Source organism: Salvelinus alpinus, chromosome 17, assembly GCF_045679555.1.
Source record: "Salvelinus alpinus chromosome 17, SLU_Salpinus.1, whole genome shotgun sequence".
NCBI classification, from domain to species: Eukaryota; Metazoa; Chordata; class Actinopteri; order Salmoniformes; family Salmonidae; genus Salvelinus; species Salvelinus alpinus.
Genome location: NC_092102.1, coordinates 6,761,620 through 6,775,813, shown reverse-complemented (window position 1 = coordinate 6,775,813; position 14,194 = coordinate 6,761,620). Strand labels below are relative to the sequence as shown.

The 14,194-nt window shown below is 42.1% G+C and overlaps 1 protein-coding gene and 1 long non-coding RNA gene across 2 annotated transcripts; both read right to left on the bottom strand.

Moving 5' to 3' along the window:
• Positions 1-6,064: 6,064 nt before the first annotated feature.
• LOC139542043 (transcription initiation factor TFIID subunit 10-like) lies at positions 6,065-8,087 on the bottom strand. The gene is made up of 5 exons (XM_071347024.1): positions 7,693-8,087; positions 7,234-7,388; positions 6,915-6,979; positions 6,670-6,784; positions 6,065-6,338 (listed from the first exon to the last, which is right to left on the bottom strand). The coding sequence occupies exons 1-5, from the start codon at positions 7,820-7,822 to the stop codon at positions 6,246-6,248; spliced, it is 558 nt and encodes a 185-aa protein (XP_071203125.1). The 5' UTR covers positions 7,823-8,087; the 3' UTR covers positions 6,065-6,245.
• Positions 8,088-8,488: 401 nt separating this feature from the next.
• On the bottom strand, positions 8,489-10,453 carry LOC139542042 (uncharacterized). Its single transcript, XR_011668459.1, has 3 exons — positions 10,089-10,453; positions 9,367-9,499; positions 8,489-8,761 (listed from the first exon to the last, which is right to left on the bottom strand). It is a non-coding gene; the product is annotated as an uncharacterized lncRNA (long non-coding RNA).
• Positions 10,454-14,194: the final 3,741 nt, after the last annotated feature.

The window sequence follows — 14,194 nt, the reverse complement described above, 5'->3', positions numbered from 1 at the left end:
ATATACGGTGCATTCGGAAAGTATTCAGACCATTTTACTTTTTCCACAATTTGTTACAGCCTTATTCTTAAATTTATTAAATAGTCCCCCCCCCCCCCCATTAATCAACACACAATAGGATTTCATACATTTTGCAAATGTATTAAATAAAAAAAACGGAAATAAAACATTTACATAAGTATTCAGACCATTTACTCAGTACTTTGTTGAAGCACCTTTGGCAGTGATTACAGCCTTGAGTTTTTGTTGGTATGGTGCTACAAGCTTGGCACACCTGTATTTGGGGAGTTTCTCAAATTCTTCTCTGCAGATCCTCTCAAGCTCTGTCAGGTTGGATGGGGAGTGTCGCTGCACAAATATTTTCAGGTCTCCAGATATGTTCGATCGGGTTCAAGTCCGTGCTCTGGCTGGGCCACTCAAGGACATTCAGAGACATGTCCCAAAGCCACTACTGCATTGTCTTGGCTGTGTGCTTAGGGTTGTTGTCCTGTTGGAAGGTAACCCTTCGCCCCACTCTGAGGTCCTGAGCAATCTGGAGCAGGTTTTCATCAAGGATCTCTCTGTCCTTTGCTCCATTCATCTCTCCCTCAATCCTGACTAGTCTCCCAGTCCCTGCCACTGAAAAACATCCCCACAGCATGATGCTGCTACCACCATGCTTCACTGTAGGGATGGTGCCAGGTTTCCTCCAGACGTGATGCTTGGCATTATCAGATTGGAGAATCTTGTTCCTCATGGTCTGAGTCCATTAAGTGCCTTTTGGCAAACTCCAAGTGGACTGTCGTGTGCCTTTTACTGAGGAGTGGCTTCCGTCTGGCCACTCTACCATTAAGGCCTGATTGGTGGAGTGCTGCAGAGATGGTTGTCCTTCTGAACGTGGATGTCGATTAAGGCAGCCCCCCGCACCTCTGTGATTCAGAGGGGTTGGGTTAAATGCGGAAGACACAATTCATTTGAAGGCATTCAGTTGTACAACTGACTAGGTAGCCCCCTTTCCTTTCCCTTCTGGAAGGTTCTTCCATCTCCACAGAGGAACTCTGGAGCTCTGTCAGAGTGACCATTGGGTTCTTGGTGACCTCCCTGACCAAGGCCCTTCTCACCCGATTGCTCAGTTTGGCCAGGCGGCCAGCTCTAGGAAGAGTCTTGGTGGTTCCAAACTTCTTCCATTTAAGAATGATGGAGGCCACTGTGTTCTTGGGGACCTTCAATGCTGCAGAAATGTTTTGGTACACTTCCCCAGATTGGTGCCTCGACACAATCCTGTCTCGGAGCTCTACGGTCAATTCCTTTGACCTCATGGCTTGGTTTTGGCTCTGACATGCGCTGCCAACTGTGGGACCTTATATAGACAGGTGTGAGCCTTTCCAAATCATGTCCAATCAATTAAATTTACCACAGGTGGACTCCAATCAAGTTGTATAAGCATCAAAGATGATCAATGGAAACAGGATGCACCTGAGCTCAATTTCGGGTCTCATAGCAAAGGGTCTGAATACTTATGCAAATAAGATCATTCTGTTTTTATACATTTGCAAACATAAAAAATAAAAAAAACTTGTTTTCGCGTAGTCATTATGGGGTATTGTGCTGATGAGAAAAAGATTGGGTTCTGAATACTTTCCGATTATATATATATAAAAAACAGAACTACCAACCACATTTTTTATTTATCCTTTATTTAACTAGGTAAGTCAGTTAAGAACACATTCTTATTTACAATGACGGCCTACGAACAGTGGGTTGTTCAGGGGCAGAACAACAGATGTGTACCTTGTCAGCTTGGGGATTCGATCCAGAAACCTTTACGGTTACTGGCCAACGCTCTAACCACTAGGCTACCTGCCGCCCCAGCAGACCAGTGTACTGAAAGTCGGGCTAATAACACTTCCCTGTGGATATTTTGTATCAGATTACCTCCTACATGAGGGCAAAATCAGCAGACAAACAGGTAAGGTAAAGTTTATTCAGTCTGACTTTTGATGGGACTGCTCACTAGTGATGGGCATTCCGGCTCTTTTCAGTGAGCCGGCTCGTTCGGCTCAGCTCACCAAAAAGAGCTAGGTCTTTTGGCTCCCAAACGGCTCTTAAAATTTTTTGGGTTGTATTTTTTCAAGTCAGTTTGCGATAGTTTGACTATGATTGGTGTTAAAACAATTCTAATTAAATTAAATCATACTCAACCTTCACTACAATGTATTTAAAAATGTATTGGTTTGTTATTAAAAATAATTATATTAAACATTTGCAGTTAAAGTATAACTTTTTAATGTATATGAACAAAGTGCATATAAATCTAACCATTCAAAACGAATACAATCTGAACATATTAGAATATTGCACCATATCAAAGAAAAATAAATAACAATGTGCAAAACTGCAACATCCCACTTAAAACATGAAACTGGTCCCTCTTTTCTCTCTCTTCTTTATTGCCATGTTACAACCAGCAGCACTGAAGCCTGTGTGCTCTCATACAGTTGTGGAATAAGTGATTTTGAAAAGGTTTTCCTGCTTGGAATTGTGTACATTGGATTTAGACTATTGCTATAATTTCTAAAAGCTCTGTCCTCCACAATTGAAAATGGCTGGAAATCGGTGGCAATCATTTTAGCCAATGCAATATCAATTTTGCCTTGTTTTGCTACAGACATAGACTTTGGCATTAACTGGTAGAACCGGCTTTATATGAGATTTTGTTTTGGCAAATTCTACACTGTGCTCTATTATTGTCTACATTATTAAAATGCATCCAAATGCTACTGTGCTTCCGACTCATTTTCCAGCTGTTGTTTTCACAGCTGTCCTTCCTCTCTCTCCTCGGCTGCTAAGTATGTGACTGTGAGTGAGTTGGCTTGGCCCTCCCTCACGCATCTTTGGTTCATTGGTTGACACTGTGTGTCTGATTGACAGGAACAACAGGTGAGGCTGTTAGTCTGAGCAGTCAGAACAAATGTGTGTGTGCTTGAGCATTTAGGCCTATATTATTTTTTCGTTCTTTGAATTAGTTAATTCTATGAATTTAAATCTTTTGATTATTCATATCTTATTTTTAAAATATTTTTAAAGATAGATTCGGCTCTTCTGATATGCGAGCCGGCTCCCAACATTCAGCTACAAGAGCCGGCTCTTAGAGCCGACTCGTTCGCGAATAACCCATTACTACTGTTCACAAAAAGCGAGCCTACATGTTTAGAGACGAGAGGGGTCTTCCACTCTTGGATTCGCAGAGGCTATGGTCGACCTTCGTCTTCAAGCAAGCTATCCTTTAGCTAGCTAACTACTAACGTTACAAATCAAATGCTATCACTTACCGTTAGCAATGCATTATCCATTGCTCAAGACCACTTGTATAGATATTATATGGGAAGTTGTTTTTGAGCCTCAATGTGATAGCTAGCCAGCTTGCTAGATTCGTCATCACATTTTGGGACAAAGTTAGCTAGCGCCTAGCTTTCCCACACTGTACGGTAGGCTAATGCTGGATGGCTAGCCAACTTGATATCTCTGGGATTTCAAATCAAATCAAATCAAATTTTATTAGTCACATACACATGGTTAGCAGATGTTAATGCGAGTGTAGCGAAATGCTTGTGCTTCTAGTTCCGACAATGCAGTAATAACCAACAGTAATCTAACCTAACAATTCCACAACTACTACCTTACACACACACACAAGTGTAAAGGGATAAAGAATATGTACATAAAGATATATGAATGAGTGGTGGTACAGAACGGCATGGCAGATGCAGTAGATGGTATAGAGTACGGTATATACATATGAGATGAGTACTGTAGGGTATGTAAACATAAAGTGGCATAGTTTAAAGTGGCTAGTGGTACATGTATTGCATAAAGATGGCAAGATGCAGTAGATGATATAGAGTACAGTATATATACATATGAGATGGGTAATGTAGGGTATGTAAACATTGTATTAAGTGGCATTGCTTAAAGTGGCTAGTGGTACATTTTTACATAATTTCCATCAATTCCCATTTTTAAAGTGGCTGGAGTTGAGTCAGTATGTTGGCAGCGGCCGCTAAATGTTAGTGGTGGCTGTTTAACAGTCTGATGGCCTTGAGATAGAAGCTGTTTTTCAGTCTCTCGGTCCCTGCTTTGATGCACCTGTACTGACCTCGCCTTCTGGATGATAGCGGGGTGAACAGGCAGTGGCTTGGGTGGTTGTTGTCCTTGATGATCTTTATGGCCTTCCTGTGACATCGGGTGGTGTAGGTGTCCTGGAGGGCAGGTAGTTTGCCCCTGGTGATGCGTTCTGCAGACCTCACTACCCTCTGGAGAGCCTTACGGTTGTGGGCGGAGCAGTTGCCGTACCAGGCGGTGATACAGCCCGACAGGATGCTCTCGATTGTGCATCTGTAGAAGTTTGTGAGTGCTTTTGGTGACAAGCCGAATTTCTTCAGCCTCCTGAGGTTGAAGAGGCGCTGCTGCGCCTTCTTCACAACGCTGTCTGTGTGGGTGGACCAGTTCAGTTTATCCGTGATGTGTACACCGAGGAACTTAAAACTTTCCACCTTCTCCACTACTGACCCGTCGATGTGGATAGGGGGGTGCTCCCTCTGCTGTTTCCTGAAGTCCACAATCATCTCCTTTGTTTTGTTGACGTTGAGTATGAGGTTATTTTCCTGACACCACACTCCGAGGGCCCTCACCTCCTCCCTGTAGGCCGTCTCGTCGTTGTTGGTGATCAAGCCTACCACTGTAGTGTCATCCGCAAACTTGATGATTGAGTTGGAGGCGTGCATGGCCACGCAGTCGTGGGTGAACAGGGAGTACAGGAGAGGGCTCAGAACGCACCCTTGTGGGGCCCCAGTGTTGAGGATCAGCGGGGTGGAGATGTTGTTACCTACCCTCACCACCTGGGGGCGGCCCGTCAGGAAGTCCAGGACCCAGTTGCACAGGGCGGGGTCGAGACCCAGGGTCTCGAGCTTGATGACGAGTTTGGAGGGTACTATGGTGTTAAATGCTGAGCTGTAATCGATGAACAGCATTCTCACATGGGTATTCCTCTTGTCCAGATGGGTTAGGGCAGTGTGCAGTGTGGTTGCGATTGCGTCGTCTGTGGACCTATTGGGTCGGTAAGCAAATTGGAGTGGGTCTAGGGTGTCCGGTAGGGTGGAGGTGATATGGTCCTTGACTAGTCTCTCAAAGCACTTCATGATGACGGAAGTGAGTGCTACGGGGCGGTAGTCGTTTAGCTCAGTTACCTTAGCTTTCTTGGGAACAGGAACAATGGATTTCATAGCTATGAAAGCAATAGAACTACTTGTCCTCCAATGGTGACGTCAAAGAACACCATCGAGTTGTTGGGATTATAGGGCTAAACATTCATTGTGATTTACTTTCACAAGTAAAGCAATAGGTTATTAAGTGAAACTACTCAGTGGTTAGACGAAAGCATGTCACTTATAATTCAAAAAGAACCGAGCTTCCTAAATCTACGGTAGCCATGGGTGGACATTTACTACGGCTGACTTCCAAGGACAAATATAGAGTTCGCCAGCTTGTAGTCCGAAAACAAGTTATCTCTGGTTTCTTCAGCCATCCCTATGTGAAAAAAAAGAGTGGTGAAAGAACAGTTTCGATATGAACGCCTAAAATAAGGTCTTAAGTTAACACAGGCATAGGAGATCTTATAAGTTTTGTGCTATGATATAATAGCAGTCAGTTAACATGACCTTTATGTATTGTTTTCTTACTATTACATACATTCTTCAATTCACAAAAAGTGATGTTAGCTGATTAAGATGATCTCATTAAACAAAATGTATAAAATCTCCTAAGCCTGTGTATACCACAGACCTTATTTTCAGCATTTATCCAAAAACACCATTCATTTTCTTCATAGGCTTTGTCCAACGAACCTTGGCGGAGTTAGTGCCTACAAAAATACACTGTCTTTCTCTCTATTACCGACTGCACCCACTCAACCTAAGGTTAAATACTATTTTTAGTACTGTTACACCATCCTGATAAATATTTTACCAACAACTCTTCCCCTTGTTATCACCAGACTACATAAACAAAAAGGCAATAAAGTCAGAAATAAGTAATTGTTGAACATTTTATTTGTATCAATAAAATAGTAGCTCAAAATTACACATGAAGCAAAGTATGCTCTACTTAAAAAAAAAAAATACTAACAGAACAGTGACTGCAATGAATATTCTACTGACATCTTTAAGAACCATGATCGTAGGGGGTTGCGACAGTGTAAGACCAATTTCCTATGTGAAGTAATGAGGTTTCTTTACGTTGATGCCATACTCAGAAAGGGCAGGGGAGAGGTCCTCCATGGTCAGTGTGTACTTCTTGTCTTGCTTTGGGAGGAAAGAGGTGGGAGGACAGAGTGAGAAACCAATCAAAAAGATCCAAACAGCATTCATACTTGTGCATCTCACATTAACAACAGTTCATGTGTTCATTTCATGGGAAATGGAAAAAGAACCTGTGACGAGACATCCGGTTTTGGACGTTAACCAAGGCGACACTCCATCTTAACTTCTTTACATTTACTGGATTGGTGGATTGGTTGAACAGGGCATTAGAGAACCTCCCCCGACCGTTTTTCTCTCATCTGGACCAGTAAGAAAGAAACGCTGCTCATGTGTTTCTTTTACGCCTGCAACGTTAGGTTAGAAATGTACTAACCTTTGTCTTGTTCCTGGAGCTCCCTGAGGCAGTTCCCTTCATTTTACAGTGCTGCAGGGCATCGTTAGCGATGTCTGAGATGAACTTCTGAGCCGCGAGGGAGACTAGACGGATTCTGAAAATGATGGACATAAATAATGTTTACGTTTGGCGCTCACGTGAGTTAATATTGAATTGAACTGGTGTAAAAGCTGAAATAGATGGAGAGGACTCTTGGCAGTTAAGGAGCTAAGAGACATGCTTACATTCGCGGATCAGACGCCTCAAAGCCGGCCCGGTTGAGATAGTAGCCTGTCACCGCATCAGGGATCTGGCAAAAACATGGTAGAGGTTGAACTGAAGTCATTGCAATGCGTATTTTTATTTTTTTGGTACACTAGCATCTCACAATTGACACCAGAGGATTTACATGCTAAGTGAATCAGAGGCACCTGTTAACTACATAACCCAAATATGCATTATGTATATGGACCAAGCGACTGTTGACATCAGCCTAGGTATGTGAAAAAAGTAATGTACATTTTGTTGAACTAACATTACTCCAATTAAGGGGGTTTGACTCACTGTAGGAGTGTAGTCCTCCAATTGCATAAGAAAGTCAGCCAGTGGTGTGGTTGTGATTACAGGCTTCACATCGCCGTTGGCAATGCCACTAGGCACATACACGCCGTTGGACACGGATGTGCCAGATGGTGTGGCCATGGCAGCTGTGGTTGGGGCTGAAACAAATAAAGAGAAATACATGGTTTAATATCTTTCTAAATGTAGCTAATATGTTGATAGCCAAGGTCCAGCAGTGGTCTAAGCCGTTGTTTCACATAGCAGCAAGCAATGAACAGAGCTAGCTCTAAGATGGTTCTCACATTCTGCACAGGGCTATATGGTGTGGGCTACTGTACTTCAAAAATGTCGACAAAAGTTCTAACATAACTACAGTAGATAGCAGACCATTAATTCGTGTAACCATGTATTAAGCCAGCTCATAAAGCTGTTCATAACCTCAAAACTCGTCTGAATACTTACAATTACTTATGGCAACCGAGGGTATGCTGCTGACGTTAATTGCTGCATTGTTGTTAGTGAGGCAATTATTGGATGTCGAGGAATTTGAAGAGCCCCCTGTTATGACTGGCTGTGGAGTATCAACGTTCATGTTTGTTGCTGGCTGCACCGCAGTTCGCTTGGTAAAAAGGCCAAAGTAACAAAATGAAGTTTGCTTGCTGAAGTGAAAGGGTTCAATTGAGTGCCAAAAATACAATTTTACGATAGTTTATAGGCAAATAAAGAAAAGTAAGATCATTCATCCACTATAACCGTGTTAGCCTGCGAAACAGTTTTTCTTATTTTTTTTCGCGTTCGTGTGCTTCGAATTCAAAGTCCGGCGTAAACATGTCTTGTGCTTCTAATAGTTCCACCCAGGAAAATATTCGCAGATTTTCATTCACCATGGCGAATCGATTGGACACACTGAAGAAGACACCACGTCAAGGTAGGTCGTCTATCAGTTTATCTACTGTAGTTTATATTGTATGCAAACGTTTCTAGAATAAATATATAGATTAAGATCGTTCTGATTTTCACATTTTATGAACACAGTCAAAGATAAACTCTCACTGGCATGTAGCCCAAAGGCCGGTAGGTGGCGATATTGAGTCGTACGATGAAACGACCTAATAGAGCTCGACAGTTACTAGTCCTTTAAAATGTACCTCTCAAATCACATTTTATTTGTCACATGCGCCGAATACAACAGGTGTAGACATTGCCGTTAAATGCTTACTTGTGAGTAAGAATAGTTGCAATAAAGTAAATACTAAAGTCTTGAGAAGTTTGTATCTTTATTTAACAAGTCAGTTAAGAACACATTGTTATTTACACTGACGGCCTACCCCGGCCAAACCCAGACGATGCTGGGCGGCCCTATGGACGGTCGGATGTGATACAGGTTTCCTCAGTGGGTCGTGGCAGATAGGTTGCCAGCATCCTCCTTTATATGGCCCCACAGGTCTCCATAATGCACTGAGACACTGTCTGGAATCCAAGCAGATAGGTAAAGGCCAGGTTGCAAATAGAGTCTCCAGATGCCAAGCACCTGTAATGACAAAATAAATGTTTTGCTATTGGTTAGCATTCATGTATATTTTACTCTTCATATATGTTGAATTGCGCAAAACCAGATGGAAGTCCCTCTGTGTGTCCCCCTGACCTTAGAGAGCCTTTTTATTTCTCTATTTGGTTAGGTCAGGGTGTGATTTGGGTGGGCATTGTAGTTTGTCTATTTCTTTGTTGGCCGGGCATGGTTCCCAATCAGAGGCTTAGGCAGCCATTTTTCCCCACCTTCAGTTGTGGGATCTTGTTTGTGTGTAGTTGCTTTCTGCACGGCATATAGCTTTACGTTCTTTTGTATTTTGTTGTCATTTAAAATAAAAGTATAATGTATGCCTACCACGCTGCACCTTGGTCTCCTAACAACGGATGTGACACTAAGGCATCTACGGAAGGCCCCATTTATTAAAAAAGATTGCAGTCAGAGTGTAGTATAACAGCAGTACACTGCAATATAACTGCAGTATGCTGCAAATACTGCGTCCAATTGACTGAGGCGAATCAGCATTTGCAAGACTGAGGTTGCCTCAAGTGGAAAATAGTAGAGCATAAAAATAAATAGTAAAATGTGTTTAAGTAAACTTTAGAAACCTCAGCTCAGGCTCAATACCACTGCCACACCCGCCACCATGGCTCTTCAGTGCTCTGCATGGAAGAGGTGGACTGCAGCCTATGATGTACAGCCAGCCCAGGCATTAATCCTCTTCCTCACCAGGACCTAGGTCTGGAAAAGATAACAGATGACCAGCAGGTAATACCACTGCCACATCCTCCACCATGGCTCTTCAGTGCTCGTGTTGATTTTTGCAGCAAGACTAATGACTTCGGGCAAATCAAATCCAGTTGTGTATACATTATTCTTAGATCCACAGCCATGGTGTTGAACGTTCGTAAATTCCTCAGTTATTCTGCGCTCTGGCACACTCAGATGAGAGGGCTCTGAAATCGGAGCAAATAGCCAGAGCGAATTTACGAATTTACTATCGACAGTTGTCGCAATGACATTATGAACATTCTATTGAAATGGTTACTTGCATAGTGGAGTCTTTTGTTTAGACATGTAGCAAGCTAAACAATGAACCACAATCCGAACTGATAACGTTACTACCCTGCATGAATCTGCAGGTAGCTAACCAACCAGGTTCAACTAGCAATGCAAATGGCTCTAAGATACAAACAATATAACTACACAGATCCTACACGTGCCGTTAGTTAGCTAGCTAACGGTACACTTTACCTTGAAATCAAAACTACTTTCTGACAAAATTAGAAACGTGTAATATCTGAAAATGTAGCTAGCTAGACCATCTTACCCATACACATGGATGGACGCTTCTCCCTCTGTCACAGAGGCCATGGTTGCCTTTAGTTTGACGTTTTAATCTGGAGACATGTGTTTTATACAACAGCCTTCTGTGTGTTCTCTTTTTGACTCCATCTGCATATTTGCAATCAAACGCCAGTATTTTCTCCATCTCCTACGTGATCATAGTCTAATTAGGTTGGAGTCATTAAAACTCATTTTTCAACCCCTCCACAAATTTCTTGTTAACAAACTATAGTTTTGACAAGTCGGTTAGGACATCTACTTTGTGCATGACACAAGTCATTTTCCCAACAATTGTTTACAGACATATTATTTCACTTAACTCACTGTATCACAATTCCAGTGGGTCAGAAGTTTACATACACTAAGTTGACTGTGCCTTTAAACAACTTGGAAAATTACAGAAAATTATGTCATGGCTTTAGAAGCTTCTGATAGGCTAATTGACATCATTTGAGTCAATTGGAGGGGTCCCTGTGGATGAATTTCAAGGCCTACCTTCAAACTCAGTGCCTCTTTGCTTGACATAATGGGAAAATCAAACGAAATCAGACAAGACCTCAGAAAACAATTGTGGACCTCCACAAGTCTGGTTCATCCTTGGGAGAAATTTCCAAACGCCTGAAGGTACCACATTCATCTGTTCAAACAATAGTACACAAGTATAAACACCATGGGCCACGCAGCCGTCATACCGCTCAGGAAGGAGATGCGTTCTGTCTCCTAGAGATGAATGTACAGTGAGGGAAAAAAGTATTTGATCCCCTGCTGATTTTGTTCGTTTGCCCACTGACAATGAAATGATCAGTCTGTAATTTTAATGGTATGTTTATTTGAACAGTGAGAGACAGAATATCAACAAAAAAATCCAGAAAAACGCATGTCAAAAATGTTATAAATTGATTTGCATTTTAATGAGGGAAATAAGTATTTGACCCCTCTGCAAAACATGACTTAGTACTTGGTGGCAAAACCCTTGTTGGCAATCACAGAGGTCAGATGTTTCTTGTAGTTGGCCACCAGGTTTGCACACATCTCAGGAGGGATTTTGTCCCACTCCTCTTTGCAGATCTTCTTCAAGTCATTAAGATTTTGAGGCTGACGTTTGGCAACTCGAACCTTCAGCTCCCTCCACAGATTTTATATGGGATTAAGGTCTGGAGACTGGCTAGGCCACTCCAGGACCTTAATGTGCTTTTTCTTGAGCCACTCCTTTGTTGCCTTGGCCGTGTGTTTTGGGTCATTGTCATGCTGGAATACCCATCCACGACCCATTTTCAATGCCCTGGCTGAGGGAAGGAGGTTTTCACCCAAGATTTGACGGTACATGGCCCCGTCCATCGTCCCTTTGATGCTGTGAAGTTGTCCTGTCCCCTTAGCAGAAAAACACCCCCAAAGCATAATGTTTCCACCTCCATGTTTGACGGTGGGGATGGTTTCTTGGGGTCATAGGCAGCATTCCTCCTCCTCCAAACACGGCAAGTTGAGTTGATGCCAAAGAACTCCACTTTGGTCTCGTCTGACCACAACACGTTCACCCAGTTGTCCTCTGAATCATTCAGATGTTCATTGGCAAACTTCAGACGGGTATGTATATGAGCTTTCTTGAGCAGGGGGACCTTGCGGGCGCTGCAGGATTTCAGTCCTTCACGGCGTAGTGTGTTACCAATAGTTTTCTTGGTGACTATGGTCCCAGCTGCCTTGAGATCATTGACAAGATCCTCCTGTATAGTTCTGGGCAGATTCCTCACCATTCTCATGATCATTGCAACTCCACGAGGTGAGATCTTGCATGGAGCCCTAGGCCAAGGGAGTTTGACAGTTGTTTTGTGTTTCTTCCATTTGCGAATAATCGCACCAACTGTTGTCACCTTCTCACCAAGCTGCTTGGCAATGGTCTTGTAGCCCATTCCAGCCTTGTGTAGATCTACAATCTTGTCCCTGACATCCTTGGAGAGCTCTTTGGTCTTGGCCATGGTGGAGAGTTAGGAATCTGATTGATTGCTTCTGTGGACAGGTGTCTTTTATACAGGTAAGAAACTGAGATTAGGAGAACTCCCTTTAAGAGTGTGCTCCTAATCTCAGCTCGTTACCTGTATGAAAGACACCTGGGAGCCAGAAATCTTTCTGATTGAGAGGGGGTCAAATACTTATTTCCCTCATTAAAATGCAAATCAATTTATAACATTTTTGACATGCGTTTTTCTGGATATTTTTGTTGTTATTCTGTCTCTCACTGTTCAAATAAACCTACCATTAAAATTATAGACTGATCATTTCTTTGTCAGTGGGCAAACGTACAAAATCAGCAGGGGATCAAATACTTTTTTCCCTCACTGTACTTTGGTGCGAAAAGTGCAAATCAATCCCAGAACAACAGCAAAGGACCTTGTGAAGATGCTGGAGGAAACAGGTACAAATGTAAGGAAGAAGCCACTGCTCCAAAACCGCCATAAAAAAGCCAGACTACGGTTTGCAACCGCACATGGGGACAAAGATCGTACTTTTTGAAGAAATGTCCTCTGGTCTGATGAAACAAAAATAGAACTGTTTGGCCATAATGACCATCGGTATGTTTGGAGGAAAAAGGGGGAGGCTTGCAAGCCGAAGAACACCATCCCAAACGTGAAGCACGGGTTGGCAGCATCATGTTGTCGGGGTGCTTTGCCGCAGGAGGGACTGGTGCACTTCACAAAATAGATGACATCATGAGGAAAGGAAAATGATGTGGATATATTGAAGCAACATCTCAAGACATCAGTCAGGAAGTTAAAGCTTGGTCGAAAATGGGTCTTCCAAATGCCACGAGGCATTGTGTGGATCTAAGAATAATGTATACACAACTGGATTTGATTTGCCCGAAGTCATTTGTCTTGCTGCAAAAATCAGTTCTAACTTGTGAATAAAATTCAACAAATCGTCTATATAATATGGAGTATGATTTTTTACATTATGAAAAATAAAATACGAATGTGAAAATTGATCACTGTCAATTAGTGTTGACTCTCCATAAATCATACCCCACTAAGCATTTGACGTCAGGCGACGTCTTTCTTTGGTCCGGACCAAATCTGAACCAATCATAGATGTCCAGAGACATCGGGTCCGGACCAGCCTATATTTGGCACAATCATAGACGTTCAGATTTGGTCCGGACCGGACTTGATTTAGCCCAGACATAGACATCTATAATTGTTTCAGATTTGGTTCAGACCGGATTTGGTCATTGCCATCTATGTTTCACAAGTTTGGACAGTACAGCACAGTATACTACAGTAGAGCACATCAGAGTACATTACAGTACAGTAAAGAAAAGTAGAGTATAGTACAGTAGAGTACAATACAGTAGAGCACACGAGTACAGTAAAGTGTACTGTATTGTACCCTACATTACTCTATTGTATTGTACTCGACTCTACTGAATTAAACTCTACTGTACCATACTATACCGTACTCTACTGAATTAAACTATACTTTACTGTACACTACTGTATTGTCCTTTACTGTACTCTATTTTAATGAATTAAAGGCTATGTACTGTACTGTACCATACTGTACTGAAATGTACTTACTGTACTCTACTGAATAAAACTCTACTGTCCTGTCCTGTACCATACCATAACGTACCATATTGTACTGTACTCTTCTATGTTATACTGTGCTCTACTGTACTAAACTGTGCCGTACTGTAGTGTGATGTTCACACCTATGATTCGTTCAAATTTGGATCTGGTCCGCACCCACCAAATGTGTACTTGTTTGGGGGCAGAGCTCATTAGCATAATAACCAGCATACTTGGCAAGTATTTTTCAACATTTACATTTTGTTCATGCAGCAGATGCTCTTATCGAGAGTGACTTACAGACAGTGCATTCAACTAAGTTAGATAAACAACAACAACATATCACAGTAAAATAAGAAAAACAATTCTGTATCCGTTACTCAGAATGTTATTGAAGTCGAAGTGGTCTGTTGGTCTCCTCTAAATGTTGTATTAATTTAAACATAATTGCTGCCAGTTTTAAAGCTTTAGAAAAGTAGTTTTGCTAAGTGGGAGCAATAATACATATTTGTTGTACTTTTCAGTTGGC